This window comes from Pseudonaja textilis, chromosome 2 (assembly GCF_049901715.1).
Source record: "Pseudonaja textilis isolate UNSWEBS1 chromosome 2, rPseTex1.2, whole genome shotgun sequence".
Taxonomy (NCBI): Eukaryota; Metazoa; Chordata; class Lepidosauria; order Squamata; family Elapidae; genus Pseudonaja; species Pseudonaja textilis.
This window is the reverse complement of record NC_141991.1, coordinates 235,292,608-235,318,585: the sequence shown is the minus strand read 5'-3', so window position 1 is coordinate 235,318,585 and position 25,978 is coordinate 235,292,608. Positions and strand designations below refer to the sequence as shown.

The window sequence follows — 25,978 nt, the reverse complement described above, 5'->3', positions numbered from 1 at the left end:
AATAGGAATGGTAGGATGGATGAATAGACCTGGGATAAGAGGCCAGCCAGGTGTTATATGCAATTGCCTGGTATGAGAAAAATAGTCTGGTTTAATAGAACAGTGTGATTGGCTGTTTTTTTAGTATTATAAGTGAGATTTAAGATATCTTATTTCTTGTTATTTTGCTGCTTTTCATTTTGTATATGGAAATGTTTGTATGTGCTTCCATTTCTCTGTTTGGGCCAAGTTTCTGCAGATATATTAAGACATTTTGTGGCCATTCCAGCAGAGGAATGGGGCATCCAGATTAGATATATGGAATACTGCAGACTCCTAGGTGTTTGAGATAGAAGTTCCTCTTGCCCCATATTGACACCAAAAGCACACCGTAGTTTAAGAAATGATTGCAAATGATAAGGTGCAAGAGCAGGCGCTTAAGTGACAGTGGGGCAAGATCTGGAGTGAATATGAATGGGTGTTAAAGCAGAAGTAGAAATTGGAATGAAGCTGTATTAGGTCTATTCCTGATGGCATTTCCAGAAAACTACTCAGAATGGTGCAGAGGCCTAGAGGTGGAGCTCTTGCCACACAATCAGGAGGCTGTTAGTTCAATCCTCGGTAGTGGCAGATATTTCTCTCTCTGTGCACAATGAGTAGATATCAGCTGTGAACCCTGCATTGGCGATAGGAAGGGTATCCGGCCAGTAAACACTGCTCCATTCAGTTGCCTGACTCTACCCTTATGTAAGGGGATTGTAGGGTCATTAAAAGACAAAAGAAATCTAGAAAACTACTGAACTATTGGGTTGTCTGGCAAGGACCAATTCTTTAGTAGCCCTGACTAGTTTGATTTTACCTCATTTAAACAATTTGTGCAGTGAATCAGATCACATGGCTCTAAGCAATACCATAACGCTCTAGTATTTCTGTATTTCCTTAGAAAACAGCTGATTGAAATGTTATTAGATAGCTTGTATGTCCACATCTCTATCGAATAACATCTGAGTCAATTCTGTTTCCTGAGCAAAAAAATAGACTGGGCAGCAGCTTGATTAAATACTATAATATCAGAAATTTGCTATTCCTCTGCTGCTGAGGGATAACTGTCTAATACTGGATACTGGATGTGTTCATGTGAGTATCCAAAGAGTGAATTTTTCTGTGTTCCTGTTAACATTTTCTGATTACATATTTGACAAGAAGACACACATATAGGTTAAAACCATGTTGGAAACAAGGTATCTGTAAATTACACATAAACACAGGGCGTTTCTTGTATGTAGACAACTTGCTAAAACATTTCACTTTTAGTTTTCTTTTGTTTCGATTGATGGCCACTAGATGTCGATAAATCTATATAAATGAGTTCCTAGAAACAAAATACCTACTAAAACTGATTGAGGAGATTTAATAATCTCTACATAATGATGGTACTACTTTCTCTTCCCCTCCTTTTTAAATAAATATTTTTAAAAGTAAGAATTTATTATTTTATATAATGAAAACAGTAAGTGCATTGAACTTAATGCTTTTTTTTCAGTAATCCTTAATTTTTTCATCTGTTCTGCCTTCTGTTCTTTTTTTCATATTTCTCCAAAGAAAGACCTTTGATATCTTCCAATGCCTTTAAGGTAGAATTATGTTTGGTATTTGCATAATTGCATCATCTTGAGGTTGGAATATTATGGGAAATCAAAACTTGGAGTGGGATGAAGGAAGGACATTACCAAAAAAACACACTTTGCTGAAATAATAGCTTTGTGGAATTGTGTCCATTGTGCTTGGTTTTAAACGTCAACTTACTCAAAACACCCAGTTATGCTTTTTTTTTTTTTTGCTCCCTTAGGCTATGAATCGCTCTCTTGCTAATGTGATTCTTGGAGGATATGGTACTACTTCAACAGCTGGTGGGAAGCCAATGGAAATTACTGGCACTCATACAGAAGTGAATATGGATGGTGCAGTTGATATGATAAAGGAAGCCAATAACATCATAATCACTCCAGGTGAAATTGGGCTGCTCCTATTCTGTAACTGTTGAATGTAAACTGAGAATTTCCAAGTGTACAGATTGTTTGAGGCCAGCAAGAGGCTTCCATTAAACTAACTTTATGCCCGCAGTGTCATCTCATAACAGAGCATGTAAAAGTAAGATCATAGGGATTACACAAAACTCCCTTTCTCTAGAGAAATACTCTACTCTTATACTCTTGGGTTTCTTAAACTCAAGTTTCTTCTTATTAAAGAGTACATGAAGGTATGCCAAAAGACTCCTTCCTTCGGATTTTAATGTAGAATGTAAGATCCAAAAGGAGAACTGCATCAGGTTGTACTGTTTGAGGCCTGGATCATGGCCTCACCTCTGCTTGTGTATTGAGGAACACTATTGAATTCTACCTGCTTCTCTGTCATGCTGTAGAGCAGACTCAGGTTGAAGTCTGAACTCAGCAGTGGAAGTTCACCATTCATTGTCTCTAACCCAAACTTACTTCCAATGCTATTGCAATGAAAATGTGGATGGTAGGGTGGTGTATATACCATCGGAAACTTCTATAGCATCTAATAAATAATAATCTAATAAATAAAATACAATATTAAGAGAATCACGTCACAGCAAAGTTTAAATGACTTAGTCTAAGGAATGAAAAGGGGAATGGTGCACCTATCCAGTCATATCTTTGTGTGACGTTGTTAATGATGTAGCCAAGATTGTGAATGAAATGGATGCCCAGTTTTACTGCCTGATTCCAAAGGGACAAATTGAGATCCATGCAAACTTAGCATAGGGGAATTGAGAAGGAAAAGTCATTTGTTTGCATTTGTCAACAATGTACAGAACAGCTGGAACAACTTATCCTCCAATGATAAATTTACGATCATCAAAGAATAACAGCCTATCCCAGGTTCTTGGGAAAGACTCAGTGGGTGGGTAAAAATACCAAATACAGTTTAAACATCTAGCTACTCTGCAATAAACACAAGAATAACTTAAACCTGTATGTTTCCTGACTCCTAGTGTACAGTATAAATTATATGTCTGGAGTTCTCTAACCCAAAGTTCTTATCTTGACTTTTTCTCATCTTAGTTTTGGCATTGCTTCTGATAATTGCATTCTATGTAGCAACAATTGTGTGTTCATAGGACTATTTCCTAAAAAAGTACTTTGCGGTAGGTTGACTGAATATAATATTTCAAGTTATAGCCAAGATAGATCCTAAGAGTAAAAAAAATAAAAGTAAAAATCATTTGCTCAGAATAACTTCATGGAGTAAGTTGATTGATTGATAATGGCCCCCAAAATCATCCACTGAATTTCCATGGATGAGGGTAGACTTAAACCAGGATACCATGGGAAAATTGGCCATGAGATTTATTTCATTTAGAGTTTTTAGACCACTTGACTCCCACTGACTCTGAGTGGCTTACAATTAGAAATACAAATTTATGAAAGAGAAAAAGAGATCATGAAATCCCCTAAAGCAATATATACCCCCCCCTCCCAAATCTATCAAGCAGAGTTCAACCTTCACTTTGCCCTCAAACGTGGATGAACAGCCAGGATTGTAATAGATTCCTGAAAGCTATCAGGATGGGAATGACCTGGGTTCTTCAGGAGATTCAGGAGATTTCTGCAGGCACGTACTGCAACAGAGCAAATATGTTTCTTGGGTTTTGCAAGACAGTACTACTGAATTAATGGGACCTGGACCATGCTGCATTGCAATAGAAAACCAATCCACATTAGGACAGGTTCCCAACCCCCGGTCCATGCTCTGGTACCGGGCTGTGGCGCATTAGGAACCGGGCCAAGCAAGTGGTAGATGAACGTGTGAAGCTCAGTTTGTGCAAGCAGCAGGTGTGCGTGCATAACCATCTCCTCTTATGGTATGTAGAGCTGGAAAGATTGACGACCATTGCAATAGGATAAATGGTGGGATTCATATGTTTCGCACTGGTTTGGGCAAATAGGTTGTAAAATTACCCCACCCCCCACCCACCCCAAAATATCAAAGTGGATCCGTAGGTGCTGCGCTGTGCTGCAATGGAGAAATGGGAAAAGGAACGGCTGGCGTGATGGAAAGAGAAGGCCGCTTTCCTTCTTTCTTCTCCCTGTTCCTACTCCTTCCTTCATGATGGCCACTCCGTTTCTCGTTTCTCCATTGCAGCACAGTGCCCAGGATCCACTTTGATGGCGGGGGGGAAGATAATTTAACAACCGGTTCACCTAGGGTCAGGTTGGCCATCACGAACCGGTTGTTAAATTATTTGAATCCCATCACTAATTAGGATACTCACCAGGAGGTGCTTAACTAAGAATATGCACTAATCTTTTCTTGCATATTGTATCTTTATAGTTGGAACATGAAAGTTGTGGGTTTAAATTCTGGTAGAACCAGAGTTTTATTCAAAGGCATCATTTATCTTGGATCTTTTCCTCATTTTTGCAGGATATGGCCTGTGTGCAGCAAAGGCTCAGTATCCAATTGCTGATTTAGTGAAGATGCTGAGGGAAGGAGGCAAGAAAGTCAGGTCAGTGGATACATGGTTGGTTGGTGGTTTCTATTGTCTGTTTTAAGAGTTCACTGTTCTGGCAGAATTTTTATTTTTCTTATTTTTGATTTCTGATAAATAATAAAATTTATATAATTTATTTGAGAGCTTTTCTAATGCTGGGATCTTTTACATGCTGATACCTCTTAAAGTGGTTTGCTTACTTCTGGTAAAAAGTGAGGCAAGGCTCCTCAAAATCTGGTAAAAACTTATGTTCTTTAATTAATGTATTTTCTTTATTTACCTCATCTTTTACCATAAAATGTCCAAGGTAACCAATGTGACCAAAAATTCTAATACAGGTAGTTCTCAACTTATGATCACAATTGAACCCAACATTTCTATTGCTAAGTGACATAGTTAAGTGAGTTTTGCTCCATTTTACAATCTTTCTTGCGATAGTTGCTAAGTGAATCACTGCAGTTGTTAAATTAGTAAAATGGTTGTTAAATAAATCTGGCTTCCCAATTGACCTAGCTTGTCAGTAGGTCACAAATGACCTTGGAACATGGCAGCCTTCATAAATATGAACCACTTGCCAACCATCTGAATTTTAATCACATGGCCATGGGATGCTGTAACAGTCATAAATATAAAAAACAGTCCTAAGTTACTTTTTTCAGTGCCATTGTAACTTCTTCGAACAGTCATTAAACGAATGATTGAAAGATGAAGACTACCTGTAGATTCCTTCACACTCTGTTCTAAGAATACAAAGCCGAATTAGAAGCATCTAATTATTGAATTATCTCCTTCCATTTTCTTCGATTTCCGTGTGTTGTTAAGGTGTCAACTCATAAAATTTTCCTATGCATGTTTTAGTAGTTGCCATAAAAGGGGGAGGGGGGAGGAAGGAAATCTGCAGCAGTTTGAAAGGGAAAGAACGTTCCAACTCTTATCTTTCAAAGACTAAAATACCAGAGCTTCTGCCTGTGAAAATATTTAATTGGAGAATGTGAATGATGACACCCTATGACTGTTGTAGCATCCCCACAGTCACGAGAGGCCAGGCGAGGACATGCGTGCCTTGATGTGAGTGATGTTGAGTTGGCCACGCCCAGCCAGTCACATGACCACCAAGCCACTCTCACCAACTAAGCCACACCCACAGACCCGATTTTACAAAAATTGAATCCCACTCCTGTTCACAGGTGATTGTAAATTATGTATGCCAGAGTTGGCTTCATATAGGACTGTATCAGTATGTCGCCTCTAATAAATCCTTTGAAGTTTGGCTCGAGAATCATGATTTAATTAGAGCGATTGCTAGAATCCTGACATCCTGATTGGAAAGGCATGTAGCTGGAAGCAAATTTTGTTTTATAACGCAGATTGATGCCAAGTAAATTAATAAGGTAATACATTTGAGAGATGCAGTTGAAGTCTGAAAATATCTGCTGTGAGTCTTGTTCTGTATGTTCTGCTGCCATACCTTCAGTGGTGGGCTACTGCCTGTTCAGACTGGTTCAACCCAACCGGTAGTTCTGATCATTAGCTGGCCCCGCTCATCCGCCTCTGCCCTATCCTGTCCTATATTTCCATCTTTCTCAGCTCAGCTGATTCACACAGCCCAGTGGATTTCTGTGCCTCAGCTGTTATACTTACTGGGGCTGCCTAGAATGTAAGCTGTTGGAGGTTCAAATTGGTGTTTTTTGAATGCTGCCTGCACTCACAAAACCAGTTATTATACCGGTTCCATCCCACCACTGCACACCTTGCCTATCCTTGAAAAGGAGGAGCAGCAACAGGCTCCAATTGAGAACAATTGTCTTGTGATCAGTTTTATGCTTTATTCAGAATAGAGCTTCTTTGCCTCTTGTACTTCACCTTCCGTTCACCCACTTTAAAGCCAAAATTGGGTCTTTTGAACTACTTTTCTCCAACGTGGTTCTTCATACCTCCCACTCAGCACATCTGGAGAACACCAGGTTGGGGGAAGTTTGTTATGTACTCCATTCGAATGGGGGCATATGAGGACATATTTCTCCCTTTATCTTTTATTTATTTATTTATTTATTTATTTATTTATTTGATTTGTCAATTGCTTACAAGATAATAAGTATAAGTAGATACATAATTATGAATACATGAAATGGGTACATATAAGAAAAATAAAAGAAACAATAGGACAGGGATGGTAGGCACGTTGGTGCGCTTATGCACGTCCCCTACAGACCTCTTAGGAAAGGGGTGAGGTCAATACTAGACAGTCTAAGGTTAAAGTTTTTGAGGTTTGGGGAAGAAATCACAGTCAGGTAGAGTATTCCAGACATTGACCACTGTTGCTGAAGTCGTATTTCCTGCAATCAAGTTTGGTGCGGTTAACCTTGAGTTTGTATCTATTGTGTGCCCTTGTGTTGTTATGGTTGAAGCTGAAGTATTCATTGACAGGTAGGACATTGCAATTTATGATTTTATATACCATACTTAGATCAGACTGAAGGCGGCGTAGTTCTAGGTTTTCTAGGTCTAGAACTTTAAGTCTGGTGGCATAAGGTATTCTACAATGAGTAGAGGAGTGGAGAACTCTTCTTGTGAAATATTTCTGGACTTTCTCAACTGTTTTAATATCAGATATGTAATGTGTGTTCCAGACTGATGAGCTGTATTCAAGTATTGGTCTAGCAAATGTTTTGTATCCTGAGTTAGTAGTATAATATTACCAGAGAAAAAGCTACGTAGGATTAGGTTAACAACTCTTAATGCCTTTTTGGTGATGTAGTTACAGTGGGCTTTAGCACTTAGATCATTAGAGATGAGTATTCCAAGGTCCTTTACAGAGCTTGGATCATCAACAAGATCTTGACTTTTATTTTCAAGAGCTTGTATTTTATTTTCTGATTTTTTTTTGCCAATATGTAAGACAGAGCATTTATTTATTGAGATTTGAAGTTGCCATTTGTTTGACCATTCTGATACATAGTCAAGATCTTTTTGAAGGGTAGCAGTATTGTCTGTGGTATTGAACAGCTTTACATCATCAGCGAAAAGAATGCAGTTGCTCTTAATATGATCACAGAGGTCATTTATGTAGAGTATGAAGAGAGTTGGCCTTGGGGGACACCACTATTGACAGGTACATAATTTGATAGGACATTCCCAATTTTGACCATTTGTTGTCTGTTTGACAGGAATGCTTCTATCCAGTTATGCAGTTGTCTAGAGATACCATAAGATTTTAGTTTTAGGAGTAGTTTGTCGTGTACCACTGAATCAAAGGCTTTACAGAAGTCTATGTAGATTACGTCTATTGCTTTGCCCTGATCGAGTTGTGTAGTCCATATGTTTTTGCAGTGTCGGTTTGGAGAGTAGGTTGTTTGTCTCTAAGTGGAGGATAATGGATTGGTTAATAATTGATTCCATGACTTTACAGGTGATGCAGCATAAGGAAATTGGTCTGTAATTTTCAACCAGGCTGGGGTCTCCCTTTTTGAAGATGGGGATGACCGTGGCTTGTGACCGTAGGTTAGGCAAGGAGCTGGTCCTGAAAGATTTTTCAAAGATTATGCTTAGAGGTTCGGCTATGGCAGTGGATAGCTTTTTAAAGAAGTAGGCACATATTCCATCTGTTCCAATAGAAAGAGATGGTTTTAGATTGCGTAATGCTTTTTCAACATTGTCTTCTGTAAAATTGATATGTATTAGATCATTGTAGTTGTCTGTGGTTCGACTAGGAAATACTGGGCATGATCCATTGCTGTTTACAAATACTGAGCCAAAGAATGTGTTAAAGATGTTGACTTTAATGGTGTCGTCGTTGCAGTCTTTACCATTAGGTCCTATCAGGGGTGGGATGGACCTTGAGTCTTTTAGTTTGTTGTTTACAAAATTGTAAAAAGCGCGGGTAGAATTGGTGCATAGAAGGTTTTCCTCTTGTTTAATGTCTGGTGGCATAAATTTTTGTATCGGCTTTTGAAATTGGTAACATGACCAGGTTTGTTTTTCCGCCAGAGTGATCTCTTTTTGGATTGAAGTTTTCTTATTGTTATGGGTAATCTGTTTTTTGTTTTGTTTTGGGAGTTGTTGTTGGTACATGTAGTTTGATGACTCTTTTGACTTCAAGTAAAAATATGCTGTAATGGTCTTCAACAGTATTGCAACCAATGAATAGAGATTGCCAATCAAGGGATGAGAGATCGTTGTCTATAAGATCATAGTTGCCTTTTTTGAAGTTATAATTGGGGATTACATCATTGTGATGATTTTTGTGTGGGCGTATGTTGAGACAAAAGTCAATCATATTGTGGTCGCTGCTGGAAAAGGGTTCTTTAGTTTGTATTCCATAAATTAAATTCAAACTATTGCAGAAGATGAGATCGAGGCAGTTGTTTAGTCTAGTGTTGTTGGTTACTAGTTGTTCCAGTCCCAGATTTGTAACAGCATTGTAGAAGGTTGCGTGTGTGGGTTCAGTTGTACTTTCATTTAGGGTCCAGTCAATATGATGTGGATTGAAATCACCAAGAAAGATAAAAGTGTGTGGGCAGGATGCTGCCCATGTTAGTAGTGTATTTAGCTTGTTTACATGTTCGATGTCATAATCAGGTGCTCTGTAACATAGTAAGAATCAAATGTGATATTTAAGGATAGTTCACAAATGATGGTCTCAGGAAGAACAAGCTCCTGGGTAATTTGGATGTTTTTTAGATGTAAGGACTTTTTATAGAAGATAGCAACACCACCTCCTCTACAAATTTCACGATCTGATGAGTGAACATGATAGTCACTTACAGTGGTAATGGAGTCAGGGAGAGATGCATTGAGCCATGTTTCACAGACAAATATGATGTCAAATTTAGCCATATTTAGTAAGAGGAGAAATTCAGGTATTTTATTCACAAGGCTTCTTGCATTGAGTAGCTTGCATTTAAGGCCAGCAGTAGTTGGAATTGAGGTAGTTAGGGGTGTGCATGCCTAGTCTTGGGTGATGGTGGATTGGTTGAGGTAGGGTTGTGGTTGAAGGTTAAAGCTGAATTGTGTGAACAGGACTACTGACTTGAAATGCCAGATCTGTTCATATTTCCTATTTAACACGTTGAATCTTTGAACTGGTCTTTGGTCTTGCAACACTCGAATTGAGTTTTCTACTGCTGAAAATATGAATGCTGCTATTGTGTGAGTTACTTAAGGATAATTCTATCAGTTAAATTCTAGTGTGAACATACTTGTGGTTGGATCTAAGAAACCATCACTTTGCTTCTTATAGCAGGAATTAACCCACCAGCTAAACAGAGTTTGACTGCCCTTTTCCTTGTCCCTCCCTTAATCTTTTTTTTTTTAAACTTTTTTCTTCTTGGCTCCTGTGTGGGCTAGTTTTTCACTTTGATTTTACTCAGTGACAGAAAGCATAAAAGCCTCAGCTTTTGTATATCAGAGCTTTGTGTGCAGGAGAGACTGGAACTTTTTGATGTAACTGCATTAGATCTTAAAGCCCGTTTTGGCAAGCGTTTGCCACAACCATTACCTAGAGGGCTTTAATGAAAGAAATCTGTATTTTCTGTTTGTGGTAAGTTGGGTCTTTCATCATGGTGTTTATTGAGTGCAGCTGTTCACCCTCTCCTTCCTGTAGGCCCATGGAGCCTCAGGTCTCTGGCCCACTTTGCAACCAGATGTAATGACATATTTACATATCTGTGATGGATAAAATGCCAGCAAGGACACACAGTTGTCATCAGATCATAATATCTGTGTGCTGGTAAGGAAGACAACTTTCACACTGCCTGACAGGTCGCCGGATAGCAAGGCACTGCTTTTTTGGCAAATCTACAAATCCACAGCCATGTTCTGAATGGATCACAGTTGTGTTGTATTAGTATTTGTGCCAGATTTTCCTGATTCAGAAGAACGCCAGGGCAGAGGTAAAGCCTGCCTGGATCTATTAAAATATTTCCTAACCTTGCCATTTATCACAAAGTTCTCCTTCATAGCAGATTCCATCTTTGATGTGTTAATAAACTCAGTCAAAAATTACACACACACACACACACACATTTTTCCTTCTACTTCTCTCACTTCCTCTCACTTCCTACTATCTTACTTTATATAATAGGAGCTTTGTAAGCCAAATGCAGTATGTTCCTCTAAAAATATTATTTTTCCTTCAAGCCTCGGCTGAGTAACTTTCAGGTAAACTACCATACTTGAAAGCTAACAGAGAGATAGGAAAACTCTATATAATATACTGTAAATTCTCACTATTTTTTCATCAATTGGTGTTTCAATTGAAAAAATAAAAAAACAAATCACCAAGATTGAATATTAGCATACAACAATGATGTATTGTTGCAGACAGAGCATATATATGCCAGCTTGATTGGAACTGGCTTACTGGCAAATAGCAAGCAGTCAGACATAAAGGCCAGCTATTCCGAAGTTCTTGCTGGAGTCAATCCAAAGTGAAATTTAAGCATGGGTTAAGAGGACTAATCCACAATGGTCCAAGAGTCAAAATCCAAGTAGGTTGGTCAGCCAATATGAAATCAAGAGACAGAACAAGAAGCAAGGATATAGGACTAGATGCAGACATGGTTCAGTGAGAGATGTTCTTGCCTTTGGCTTCAGTATGTCCTAGGGCTGGGTGCTCTGTTGAGGATACCGCTCCCTCCTGCATGTTCCTTGCTTACTGAGTGAACCTCGAGTGGTTGATTGCTTATAAATTCCAGAAGCCAACAACCTGTTAGATGAAGCCCCTCAGTCTGGGCTTCCAAGTCAAGGAGAGCATAAGTGGAGCATAAACGTGGAGGCCTATGGAAATTCTCAGCCATCCAGGTCATGGCTGTCCCGAAGGTGCTTTTTGAAGAGGCAGCTGGTCTTTCTGGTTTTTCTTTGAAGATGTTTCGCTTCTCATCCAATTCTTCTTCAACTTTTTGGATGAGAAGTGAAACGTTTTCAAAGAAAAACCAGAACGTCTGATTGCCTCTTCAGAAAGCCCCTTTGGGATAAACGTGGGTGGGTAAAGTTGATTGTTTGCTTGAAAGTGTTTTATTATCCAACTACCTTCATCAGAGGTAGAAGGGAGCGGGGTTTGCTGTCTGTTTATGTACTACAGGCAGTCTTCAATTTACAGCCATTCGTTTAATGACCATTAATGACCAAATATTTCTATGGTCTTTTTAGAGTTGCCACATTCGATGTTGCAACACACTGAAAAAGTGATTTATGGCCATTTTTCACACTTACAACTACTGCAGCATCCCCATGGACACGTGATTAAAATTTGGATATCTGGCAACTGGTCCATATTTACGATGGTTGCAGTGTTGCGGAGTCATGTAACCTTCTGACAAGCAAAGTCAATGGGAAAGCCAGATTTACTTTACAGCTGCACTGATTCACTTAACAACTGGCAAGAAAGGTTGTAAAACGGGGCAAAACTCACTTAACAACTATCTCACTTAGCAACAGAAATTTTGGGTTCCATTGTTGATTTAAATCAAGGACTGCCTGTAATGGCTTAGCCTTGTCAGTGTTATGGGAATGTTCTTGGTGGTTTCTTGATTACGCCGTTGTTCATCGTTAAGTGAGTTAAAGCTTCCTTGATTGGAATATGGTTTACTACTTGATTGTTGGTCTAGCTTTAATCTTGGTGTTAATCTCTGATTGTCTAGATGTTGATTCCTGGCAAAGGAATGTTTTGGTCGTTTTGTTTCCTTTTTGCTTCTTCCTCTCTATCACCCAAATAAATGTCTAGAATTTGGTCATGAAATCGGGTTTCCCTGCAGTGATGTTATTTCAACTGCACTAATATGCTGGATCTCCAGATGCTCTTTTGATTTGTTAAAAAAAATAAGATGTTCTTTATAAAATGAGCTATTTCAGTAATACATCGTATTAAACATAATCTTAAATGTTAGATTTTATGTAACCGTTTGAGAATATATGAACCAGTAATACAGAAAACAAATCACCTTCCAAGTTATTAACTATAAATATATCCTCACTTAATAACAAACACAGCCAACTGTAAATAATTTTTTTATTGTGTTATAGTCTGAGAAGTAATGTAAAGCCTTATACCATTTCTGTATTCCTCATAGCTGAGAAAGGATTTTTGCATCCTTAAATATACTTTAATGTTTTATAATTCATTGCAGGAATTGTGTTTCAGTGCTGTCACAAACATTTGCATGCAAGGCGCTGTAAATATCTATTTTTATATATTCATTCAAGGTCTTGTAAAACTATATTTATTGGGGTGATGTTCTGTCCCTCCTCTCTTCTTTCTAAGCCAAGGGTAACTTGGAGGCCATGACTAGAACTGTATATTTGTTTTTTTCAGAATTATATTGTAATCCCCCTTGAGCATAGGGTATACTCAAATTTGCTAAATTTCAATGCATAGCTGCATAATTTCCTTTAGTCTGTGTCCTGACCCCTGTTTAAATCTGTATTGAGATGTTCTAAAATCTTATTTCTAAAATAACATAAAGATGATAGTAATGATCTATATATTTTAATTTGAAAATGGAAGAAAAAACCATGCAGACCTAGCACTGGAATTATTTTAAAATGCTGATCATGTAATTATGCTCTTTGCTTCTTCTTTCACTATTGTATATGATTGTGACATTGTGACATTGTATATGAACTGCAAGTCTTTTTTTAAATTCATACTGCCTGCTCAGTATTTTTTCAGTATCAGTATATCAGGAGGTCAGTGTATGCAATACAAATGTTGTGTCAGCACAAAACTACTGGCAAGCTTCAATGCTCTTATACTGACAGTGCTTTTTCTGTAGTTTTCCATGGGTCTAAGAAAATTATGTGTGGCTAACTTATAGTTGCTTAGGATAATAACAATAATAGGCTAACTTGTATTTCCCAATTCCAGGAAATTGGAGAAATAACAGTGGCCTGCTTTGGATGTAATGATAAACCATAGTTTAGCATTACTGTAAAATTCAGAGCATTTCACTTACTTTAAAATAAAAGCAGTTTTAGTAACTGTGATTAATCTTTGCTGGTTTCAGTAAACCATAGTTTAAAATAAGCAGAACTTCTACTTGGGACATTAGTTTAAACTAGTATTTAACAACCGTGGCAACTTGAAGATGCGTGGACTTCAACCCCCAGAATTCCCCAGCCAGCCATGCTTGGGGAAGATTGGGAAATATTTATTTCAATATTTCTTTTCTTATACTTGACTCCTTGTGAATGTTTAGTTACAGCCATTTCCCCTTCCTCCTGAAACCTGACTATATTGCTGGTCAGAATGAGCCTTTCTTATCACCTGAAGTGACTATTGTTGTTGATAACAGATCTACCTGGCATAGTGGACTTTCAATCCTCTATACTGAATAGAAAGAAGGAAAGTCTAGTTTGTGTGCACAATATTGTCCTGCTGGCATGCAGCCAGATTCATTATTACATAAAGCTGGAAAAAATACGCAGTGATTATTGGCACAATACGAGCTCATGTGTCTAACTTATCCCAGAACTTGTTTGCTATAATTTCATTAATAATCCATGTGCAAATAACTGTTGTAGCTTTTGCCAAATTTCTGGAGACACAAGTGATGCTAGTAAGCTACATCTGCTTGATGTCTAGAGTTTTTTTTTCCATAACATTTTTGAGCTCTATGAAGAGTTTTATAAGTTCGTTGCATCATATACTGTTGCGCTCCTGATCATCCCAGAATGCACTTTTTCTTTCCATTCTGTGTTTGAACTGGAAACACTCTTTTTTCATGCTTCATCAGGAATACAATGTGTACACATGGATGGCAGTCTTGTGGAGGACATCTTTAATTTAGGCTTTTAAAAATTATTTGGGCTTTTGTTGGAAAAGATTGATCAAACAATGTAACACCTGTTTCAGGCTTTGTGTGTTTCTAGCCTCAATTTGATGGGAAATCTTGCTGCCAATTTTGGCACAAGTGGTTAGAAGGGATTAGCAAGAAAAAAAAGGATGCTCAGGGACCTCATGTAACGATGTGACTTCAGTTTTTCTTCAGATTGCTTTAAAGGGAAATAAAAGAGTTGAGGTATGTGTAATCTACAGTGCAGAGAACAGAGTTGTGAAAGGCAGTAGCCACACTCTTTGAAAGTGAAAGTGGAACTCCTGTGCCCTGAAAAGAAAAATGCAGTTACTTTTGAAAGCTTGATAGCTCTCAATTTGCAGATATGTATATTCTTTCAAAATATTTGGCATGATTTCAAGAAAGGGCATGTTGCTTTCAGAGTCGCTAATAGTATATAAAATCCAAATATGCACCATAATTAAAAACTGTTTAAATATAATGTTATTAGTTGCCTGAATTCTAATATATTTCAGTGCAGAAATTCTGAAAACTCTTGCCCTTCACGTTTTCTGGAAAGAATCAGGATTGTTTCACATGGCTTGAGTTACTTAGTGGCTGGCTGAAACTTTAAGCTTCTTAATATTTTGCCCTATTTGTTCCGCTGTTGTATATCTGATTCTACATCTGGTCTTCGGTAGAATGATAGCAGATATTTCCTCTCCCCCCACCTCGGCCTTTCTCTCTCTCATGGCTCTCTGTGCAGTTTTCAAATGTTTTTTTTTGTGTGTGTGTGTAAGCAAAATGCCCATTATCCTGACTGGCTGTTTTACTCCATTCACAGTCTAAGTGCTTATGAAGATAGTTGCAGCATCTGTACCCTTTGATCCATAAGGCAACTGAAAAGAGATGTCAGTTGGATAATAAATAAGCCACTCACTTAACAACGTCATGAACAATTAGAAAACAGAAAATACTCATAGACATAGAATACTCAGCCTGTGACTGTAATGCAGCCTGCTCATTATGGTTGTAAATTGTGATGGTCATTAAGTGAGTCATCCATATGATCAACTTGCTTAATGACCACAGTCTCTGCTTGTGACCTTTGAGCAGAGCAAGGGGCCTCAGAAGATGAGATAGGCCCTGGGAGGCCTGGCACAAACTCAGGTCCTTAATGCAGCACATAGGTCCCCCAACTCATAGGTGGCCAGCCCTGGGTCTTCCCCAACCTGTGAGGCACCCCATGCTTCACTTCCTGCCCCGCTGGGCCCCAGACTCTTGGGCCTACCTCCCACCTGCAGTCCTTGCATGCGCTTCCCAATGGGTCCCACACCCTCCTCCCTTGATCCACTAACCTTTTCAAAGATTGCCTTCAGGAACAAGAACTGGCCAATTTATTATTCAGAGGCCACACGGTGCCATCCTGGAAGCAGGTATCGTTTTGGGAGCAGCCACAATTCTCAGATTGCAAGAATCAAAGCTGCTTTCAAAGTGGCACCAGCTTCCAGGATGGCGGCCTGCAGCCTCTGTATATAGGGAGGCCGCTTGGCAGATTGGCAGCTTCTTTTTCCCAAAGATTATTTTCAAAAAAGGTAAGTGAAGGGAGATGTGATGGGGGATGGAGGAGGGTGTGAGACCCAGTGGGATGTGAAGTAAGCCCAAGGCCTGAAGGGACTCAGCTGGGTGAGAGGGTAGGCCCAAGGGACCCAAGGGGTGGGATATTTGGAAGATAAGCAGGAGAAGCTGGCTGCAGCATTCTTGTGGTCAGTTGGAAGACCAGGCTGTTTGCCGAATGCTCAAATTTTGTTAATGTGACCATGTGACCAGCTGCCTTAAGTCCATTTGTTCAGTCTCATTATCATTTCAAATAGTCGTTAAACTTAACAGTTGTAAGTCAAGAACTGTCTCTATCTGAAACAACATGGAAGCTTCATACTTGTTACAAAAAGCAAATTCCAAATAACTTAGTTCTTGATTCCAATATTTATTTATTCTAATATGATATTATATTCTGCTAACCAAAAGATATATAACCTATAGCCGCAAAGGCTACCCCAAACCCCCAGAGTCTTAGATATATTGCTCTGAATTCCTACAAAGCCTTCTTTAAAATATAATTCTTTATACAGCAGGAAAAGGTATACTGATTTCATTAAGAATAATATTACTTGTTTCTATTAATCCAATTTGTTATGTCTTGGGAACCGGTTGGGGTTCCAACCGGGTCCGCTTTTTAAGCAGGATCACCAACCGCTCCTATTGGCTGGCGCCGTTTGACAGCCGGCTATATAAAGCCGGCTGTCAAGCCAAGCCAGCTGTTGCTCGCACGCTAGTCTGCCCGTTGGCTGGCAGACGCGACAACCACCGTTCCTTAAATAAAGTTGTTAACTGCATGCCCTGGTCTAAGCCTCTCCTTTCCTTCGATCTACAACACAATTTAAACTTCATCAGCTTTAATATTTGCTGTAATCCTGCACAATTTTTGGATTATGCCCTTCTGTACACCATTCAAAGGCCTAATGAACCCAGGATAACAGGGGGAGGTAGGTTGGACAGAAACGGGGTGGGGGGGTGGGGGGTTGGAAGCTGATCAATTAAAATTTTTGGGAACTATTGAACTCTACTTGGATGTGACATTGAATGAATTATTTTCTCAAGTTTAGGCTTCCATCTCTATTTTTACCGTGGATTTATACTGTGGAAATTTGCTATGCTAATGAGTAACAAAATGGCTAACACACTTATGATTTTTTTGACATATCCAGTAAATGAGTTTATCAATTATTTCACCAAATTAGGTTTGGTATTCATCCTGTGGCAGGTCGTATGCCTGGACAACTGAATGTACTGCTTGCAGAAGCCGGTGTACCATATGACATTGTTCTAGAAATGGATGAAATTAATGAAGATTTTCCAGGTGAGAGAAAGATGATAACTTTGTTGCATTTATGCAACAAATGATTTGTTTATTCTAAAAAGTAGTCTAATATTATACTCGTTTGTGTATATAATAACTAACAATAATAATTCCAAACACACTGACAATGTCTTCTCAAATGGTGACAAAACATTTTCAACCAAATTGCCAAACTCGGAGCTCAAACCAATAGCCTAAATAATAATTCCAAAAGACAATGTTACTTGGAACAGCTTACATCCTGAGATGCTACTTTCAACACCATTAAACAATATCTTTAGCACCATTAAACAACATCTTTATGAGCCATAGTGGTGCAGTGGTTAGAATGCAGTATTGCAGGCTAACTCTGCCAACTGCCAGCAGTTTGATTCTCACCAGCTCACAGTTGACTCAACCTTCCATCTTTCTGAGGTTGGTAAAATGAGGAACCAGATTGTTGGGGGCAATCTGCTGACTCTAAACTGCTTAGAGAGGACTATAAAGCACTGTGAAGCTGTATACAAGTAAGTGCTATTGCTATCTGCTTATCCCAGGTCTTGGGAAGGACTCATCTGATGATATGCCAAGTCCAGTCTAAATATCTGGCTGACTGTGTGACCAACCATAATATACTAACAGGGATCTTGCATCCAATCCCAAAACTTCTGGAGCATCACTTGAACATCTTTGGCATTGACAAAATCACTATGAGTCAATTGCAAGAGGCAATTTTACTTGGAACAGTTTAAATCCTGTGATGACCTCTTGTGTCTTTATCAGAGAACATCTGTATATCCCAAGTCCTTGGAAAAAAGAACTTGAGAGGTAGATAAAAATACCAAACCCAGTCTAAACATCTTACTGAATGTATGGCCAGCCATAATAATACATTAAATTTACATGTCACCTGACTTCAATTATGTTTGCATCCAAATCTTTCTTTAAAATTAATGCTCCAACCAAGCGATGTTAGGAGTGTAAACCTGCTAGAGTCAAATTTGAATTCTGTTAACTTCATGAACGTGTCTGTGAATTTTTCTTAGGAACAGTGCAAAACAAATTTGCCTTTGCCTTTTTCTGAATTTTTTGTTTAAGTCTAACATATAAGGTTGAGATTTCCTGACAGCCTCCCATCCAAATACAAGCCATATCTAAATTGCTTAGTTTTGGGGGATATGCCAAAGTCAGTTAGGATTACAACCTAATCACAATACACAAATAAAAGAGAAATAAATAGCACTCATTTAAGCATAGTACATAAAATCATATGTTACAACGTCTTACCAGTTAATCAATATTTCAGTTTTAACAACAACACGAGCGCACAACAGATATAAACTAAATGTAAACCAAACTCGATTGCGGGAAGTATGATTTCAGCAACAGAGTGGTCAATGTCTGGAAATCACTACCTGATTCTGTTGTCACCTGCTCAAACCCCCACTCCTTTACCCTCAAACTAACCTCTATTGACCTCACCCCATTCCTAAGAGGTCTGTAGGGGCTTGCATAAGTGCACAATCGTGCCTACCATCCCTGTCCCATTGTCCCCAATTATTAGTTTCTATTTCTTGTATTTAAACTTATGTTTATTCTTGTTTCTGTTATATTGTAAGCTATTGAATGAGTGAATGAATGAATGAATGAATAAATAAATAAATAATAAAATAAACTACTAACCTAAATAATAGTAGTTTGAAGGTAGTACTCACTACTAAAACAGCCATTCTTTATATCAGAGTTTTGCAACATGAAGTAAGACAAATATGTTATTTCCAAGATCTAGTTTTAGGGAGTGCCATTCTTGCCCATTATAGTTCTTAGTGGGATGAGGGGCTTCAGATTAAGAGATATCTAACCCAGAATTCATTACTAATAATAACTGGAGTTCTATTCATTAATGTATATGTGTTTTTTCCTTGTATTTTTATTGCAGAAACGGATCTGGTCCTTGTCATTGGAGCTAATGACACAGTTAATTCAGCTGCCCAAGAAGATCCAAATTCTATCATTGCTGGAATGCCTGTTCTTGAAGTTTGGAAGGCAAAGCAGGTGAGTGACAAAATATTGTAATAGAAATCCCATGCCTTATTGATTTCTTTAAAGTCATTTACATATTCAGATCTCTGCTAATATCCCACAACTCTTCTTTTTTTCTTTGAACAGCTTAAATCAAAATGCTAATAACTGTAGATAAGTACCTAAGATGGTAAGGAAAAGAACACAATTATTCGAAAACTGTCCAATGGAGGCAGTACCATTAGCATCCCTTTTTCCCCACCCCGATATTTTTAGTGGGCTGATGGGTTTGCTAAAAGTACACAGTTAAAACTGTGATTTTTCTGGGGTGAAGCAACTGTATTGTTGCTTTCTTTGATACACTGGTCAAGAACCCCATATCATCTTGAGATCATTCAATCTTTGAAGAACTCTTTTTTGATGGGGAAAAAAAGGGATACCATCACAATTATTTTTAAGATAGCTTTTAGTTTTCCTTAGTTGTAATTGGTGAAAGGTTTTCCCTTATTTTATTTTATTTTTTAAAAATATGAGGGCCAGTAATTATCAACTAGAGCTCTGTGTATCCTCTACCACCACAATTCATAGATAAACCTTGGAAACTATATTACATAACAAATAGAATCCTTTCTATGGTGTTTTGAAGAAATAATATATTTTGGAATGTTTTGGAAAAACGTAGCAGCTTAAGACTCATTGTAAAGAAAGGGAGGGATAAATATCAGAAGAATAAAACTTCAGGGAACTCCATATCATGAAAAACTTGCTGTGATGCAGCAGTTAAAAAGATCAACGGAATCTTGGACTGTATTAAGGAAAGGATGGTGCCCAGATTATGGCAGATAATGGTTCTATGGTGCTTTGTGCTGGTTAGGTCACACCTGTATCTAGTTCTAGGACTTGAAGCTGGAGTAGGTTCAGAGGAAGTTATCACAATGATAAAGAGTTTGAAAACCAACCACCTAGAGGAAATGTTAAAGGAGTCAGGGACTAACTTATAAAAAAAAGGCTGAAAGGAAATCTGGTAGTCATCTACAAATAACTAAAAAAACAAACAACAGGACAGGGTATGTGGGTTGAAATGAAAAGAAAGATAAATGCATGGTGATTATTATGATGAGTTTCTTGATGATAAAAACTGTTAAAACAATGAAACAGCCTTCCAAGAACTGTGATGGGTTCTTTCTTACTGGAGTTTTAAAAAAATACTGGATGCCTCCTGTTGTTGATTTAGCGAATTCTAAATTGAACAAGGGATTGGAATAGCTTTCCTATAACACCTATAGATTGCCTGTCCTATCCTTAGTTTTGTAAAATAATTAAATCCATCCCAATCACACGATCTGTAATCATGTGATATAATTAAATCTACCTGTTCTGAGTTACATTTGATAAAGTTTATATTAGCTGTGTACATTTGTTTGTTTACTAAAGAAAATGAATCTAGCTGCCCAGTGCCATCTTACCTATGAACCCTGGGTGGCTAACAACAGTCAGCCAAAAACAGTATATACGATGTCTATAAATCAATCAGAGGCAGAAGAATTAAAATAATTGAAGCACTGCATAAGTCTGAAGATGAAAGATCCAGCACATGGCCACTCCTTTGTGGTGTACCACTAGCATTACTGTCTCTTCTCCTTAACATCTACATGAAGATGCTGGCTGAAATTACCCAACGCCGCCAGATGAAGTATCATCAGTATGCTGTTGATACTTAATTTTTACATTTCTATCCTGGGCAACCCAAATTTTGTCGTGCCTGGAGGCTTTTGCTGAACCCTGTTAAACCAGAGTTGCTGAAGGTCCAGGGAGCCATAGAAACTTCAGCCCGTGCCTTGGCCCCCTCCTTTGGAACACCTTGCCACTGGAAGTGAGATCTTTCTCCATCCTTCTGGCCTTTTGGAAAGGCCTTAAAACCTGACTTTGCTAGTTGGCCTGGGGCTCTGAAGGGGACATACTAGTTGGTTGTATGATAGAAGGATAAAAGCCCATCCCTGCACCATTTTGTCCTCTTGGTTTTTTAGCCTTTGCTTAATTGTTGTTAATTTTACGGTTTTTAATATTTATGTTTTATGGCATTGTAAGACAGCCCAGAGTCAGTTTAGCTAGTGACATGCACTGCATATCAATTTAATACACAAATAAGAGTCTTCTACAAACCTAACATATTTGTTCTTTCCTAATGTTGATTGTATGACTGTCTGTAAAGAGGCTGGATATATAACACGAAAGTCCTTGTTTCAGGTGATCGTTATGAAGAGATCTCTAGGTGTTGGATATGCAGCAGTGGATAACCCCATCTTCTACAAGCCCAACACTGCCATGCTTCTAGGGGATGCTAAGAAGACTTGTGATGGTCTGCAGACCAAAATGAGGGAGTTGTATGCAAATTAAATATTAAAATGTACTCTTCGGCCAGTATGAACAACAACAAAAAAAACAACCAACAACTAAAAAAGTGTTATCTATCAACGTTAAAAGATAAAGGTTAGCAGGTGTTCTTGAAATGAAGATTTTAGGGGGCAAAGAGAGGAACTTTAAGGCCCAGAAATGCAGTGAATATTTTTTACTAAAAAGAGCAGGAAAAACAAACAAAAAAGAACCACAAAGCATTGAAACATTGAAGTGAACATTCTTCAGAACCTGGAATACATACAGCTGAATGCAGTCTATTTTAGAAGAATTTTCTTTGGCAACCATAACTTAACACAATGAGACTCAGGAATTTGGAGAATCTGTCTATTTAATGTGACATAAGACGTAAGGGAAACGACCATTAAAAGTTCTGTGGCCCTAGAGTTTAGCAAATTGTTCGTCGGGAATCATTAACAATCAATCTGAACTGGGTATTGGTCAGCCCCACTACATAGACCAGACCTGGACATCAGCGCTGCAGGAAGACTACTTTTATTGAGATTGGTTGTAATAACAGAATCTTGTGTATTTGATTGTGCTGTACCTCCTCTTCCTTCTTATACTTCAATGAATTAGGGAGGCATCTGTCTGAGCCAGTTTTGAATGTTATCTTCTTGTTCTGGACTTTAAAAAAAAATGCTTCATATCCCTTTTGCTTAAGTAATGGTTTGTCTGTCAAAGTCAGGGGTCCCCAAACTTGGCAACTTTAAGACTTGTGGACTTCTGGCTGGAGAATTCTGGCAGTTGAAGTCCACAAGTCTTAAAGTTGCCAAGTTTGGTCAAAGCCATCTTCCCTATTCTCTACAGTATTTTATGACCATCTGATTACATTATTCTAAACAGAAATGATGATAATGTTGATAGTCATGAAGATGACTCTGGCCACTTATGAAATGCATTTTAATATATTCATAGTGGGTTTTAATGCATTTACAGAAACTGTCAAACATATGCTGTGAGTATAAAATGAAATTTCAGACTCTTGGAAATACCTTTTAATTTCATAATTTATTTGGACAGATGTGCTAAACCAGTCAACTTTGAGAAACACACCCATGTACCCAATCTCACACACAAAATTCAGATGACTGGTCTTCCTTCTACTTTAAATAAGACAACTGTTGAAGCTTCTGTATAGTGGTAAATAGATTTTTTAGTGGTTTCCAGCGCAGTCTTGAATATGTATAGTGCACTTGAGTGAAACTCAGATGTTTAACTAAATGAAATGAATTTGTCATGTTTGCATAATGATGTAGCAAGCATCTGTAGTGACAGAGGCAAAATAAATAGCTGTAACTGTTAGGAAGCCTTAACATCTGGGCAAAACAGCCTACCATGAAGTGAGTTAAACTAAGCCCAACTTGACTGTTTGTATATCCTGATTTTTATCGTTGGGTTTATGACCTCTTAATTTAATAGCAAATGAAAATGATGCCCATTTAGCTACCTCCTGTCTCCCTATGTTGAGCTTCCTCTATGTGGAATATCAGCTTAGAACAGTGAACTAAATCCAGTTTGAGCTTCCAGATCCATGAATCAAGAGAAAATAAATGTTTTTAATGAAATTCCATTTGTTTTAGTAGGGCTTTTCAGAAAAAGCATTCAGCTAGATGTTCAGTGTTTCTCTTTTTTAATTCTGTCCTTTTTTAGCAGTTTAGCAAAAACTTAATAGTGAAACATCAGTAGATTATTCTGCTGTATAAGGAAACTTGAGCCAAACAGGGCAGCTCTGTTTTAGCAAGATTTGTTTTGGGACCTTAAATTTCATTGAGTTGGTGCTATACATTTCTGTGTACAGCCTGCATGCAAATGTGACCAAGAAGAGGAGCATTGGTGAAGATAGCCTTGGATTGTTTAATGCTGCCTTAAAGCTGTAGCCTTTGTCTTATTTTAATATATTATCTTAATTTGAAGATACGCAAACCATTTCTAAGAAAATGCAAATTACAATTGCCAACATTAGAACAGTGTTTATAACAGGAGAGAATTATTTAAATAAAATAATAAAGTGAAGAAAATATATATTCTGCAAAATTTTCTGGCTGCCTGATTATTTTCTCAAAGGTGTAGGTTTTAGTGGGCACCACATGTTAATTTTTACATATTTATTTATCGTACGGCATAACATACATGAACTTACAGTATATATTAACATTTCACCATATTCAGATACCAATGTTTAGGCCAGGGGTGTCAAATTTGATTTCACTGCGGGATGCATCAGGCTTGTGTTTCATCTTGGGGGGGTCCAGTGGACATGGCCAACTCAACATTACTCGTGTCGGGGGCACCAGTGGTGGCCTAGGTGGCCAGCAAAAACAAAGGTCGGGAGGGCCCTTTTTTTGCTGGCAAGAGTCACTGTGGGCTGATCCTTTGCTGTTTCTAGGGGGGTCCTGCAGGCCAGATCTAAGCACCTCATGGGCCAGATCCAGCTCGTGGGCCTTGAGTTTGACATCCCTGGTCTAGGCCATCTAATCACTGAAGTACAGCATTGTTTATCTGAAAGAAATCAGAAACGACAGGTATATGCCCTCAGCTTACAGCCAGTCATGATGTGATTGATAGTTTGACATGGGATCCTGTAGTCACACCAAGGGGAGGATACTATACCCCATTTATACAGTGTACACTTATAAGTGAATCACAGCAGATGCCTGTGGGGTGTAAATCTTATTTATGCTTGACCATTGCTAGTGAGGTAGTCCAGAGCCTAGCACCTTTTGATCATCTATATGTTTTCCTGTGTCTGGGGATTCAGCAACCCATTTGGCTTTCCATTAGGAATCAGTGTTAAAGTAGTTAAGCAGTTGGTAATTTTTTCATTAAAAAATCATCTTCTCATATATAGATTCACTTTTTCATCTTCCATTCAGTACGGCATTACAAAAGTTTCGGGGTCATCTAACTGGGATGGGTAGCATTATCATATGTGCCAGATTTGTGTTGTACTTCCAAGCATCCTGGACAGTTTAGAAAAAAAGCTCAAGCTGTACATTCTCATAAAGCAGGGAGATGTTTTAGCTGTTCCAACTTGTTCCTGCTTTACCTGTGTAACCCTACAGCAGTGGTGGTGAACCTTTTCGGCACTGTGGAAATGGGAGCACGCACAGGAAACTAGAAGAGCGCCTTCCTGGCGGGGTGCACAGGAGTGCCAGAAATCAGCTCAGCTGATGCTTGCTGGTCACCTGATCTTCTGGTTTCCAGTGCTTCCGTATGCGCAAAGACCAGCTAGCTGGTGCACATGCATGTTCCAGACCCAGAAGAGCAACAGACAATGGCTGCAGGGGTGGGATTCTACCTGGTTGCACCGGTTCTATAGAACCGGTTGTTACAATTCTGCGCAGTTCAGAGAACTGGCAAATCACACCATTGGCTGGCCACGCCCAGTCACTCCTTACCTGGCATGCATGCCATCCAACTTGCCTGTGTTTTGCCTTCACCTAATTTTTGGTAAGTTGCTATTCCCCACCCCCCATCAGCTGGTGCTCCATTCAAACTCCAAGAAAGAAATACTCCAATTAATCAGAGAAAAGATATATTTTACTGGAAATCAAGTGGTAGCAACAAAAGAATTCTGAATCTGAGAAAATGAGCACGTAAATCACATATACAAAGTAATGGCAACGTTCCCACCCCCAATACTTCAATTGGCTCATCAAATTAAAAGTTGTGTATATCATGTGGGCATCTTCAGGTGGTGATGTGGCCTCTGTCCGTTGACCTTGACATATTTTAATAAAGAGTTGCAGCTGCGCATAGCATAAGATAGAAGCCTAAGCAAGAATCTACCCCCTCCGAGCTTATACAGTTCTGTTTTGTAACACCTCCAGCTCACTTCCCATAACCAAATCCCCCCTCCTTCCCCCATTACTTATGACAGCCGAAAGATGCAAAGCAAAGGGAGAAAATCTTGAAGGCTGAGACCCACCCACCCCCGACTATCTGAATGGCTGACGTCCCCGGAGAGATGGCTCTGTGTGCCACTTCCGGCAAATGTGCCATAGGTTCGCTATCACAATCCTACAGTCTACCTCTCCCTAAGGAAACTCACTTCCATCTTGCCTGTGGAAACCTGCTGCTCATGACTTTATCCCAGTTGAAATTGTTTGAAGATTGGGTGAACCTACCACTTTCATTTTTGGAGCATTCAGGGCTTCAATATGATCTACCAGTTTATTTTCTTACTAGCTTTTTCTCACAAGTGCAGGGTCCAACATGATTTTTTTTTTAAAAAAAATATACATATTGAATGTTATTCTTTACGTTGTGACAGGAATTGACCTTCTGGTTTGTCACCCAAGCCTGATGTGAGTTGAGAGTGAATGGGCCAAAGTTATTCAGATAACTTTTATGCCTAAAGTGGAACTCGGT

General features: G+C 38.6%; 1 protein-coding gene across 6 annotated transcripts in view; it reads left to right on the top strand.

Moving 5' to 3' along the window:
• NNT (nicotinamide nucleotide transhydrogenase) overlaps nucleotides 1-23,641 on the top strand; it is a 74,212-nt gene extending 50,571 nt beyond the window's left edge. For 5 of the 6 annotated variants that reach the window (XM_026716307.2, XM_026716339.2, XM_026716316.2 and 2 more), the window contains exons 18-22: nucleotides 1,829-1,988; nucleotides 4,432-4,513; nucleotides 17,070-17,188; nucleotides 19,107-19,222; nucleotides 21,437-23,641. In XM_026716307.2, the coding sequence (XP_026572092.1) occupies nucleotides 1,829-1,988; nucleotides 4,432-4,513; nucleotides 17,070-17,188; nucleotides 19,107-19,222; nucleotides 21,437-21,586 (627 nt within the window). In that variant the 3' untranslated portion in view covers nucleotides 21,587-23,641. Of the gene's footprint in view, nucleotides 1-1,828; nucleotides 1,989-4,431; nucleotides 4,514-17,069; nucleotides 17,189-19,106; nucleotides 19,223-21,436 lie in introns of those variants that run through there. The other variant, XM_087927317.1, reaches the window with a different exon arrangement.
• Nucleotides 23,642-25,978: the final 2,337 nt, after the last annotated feature.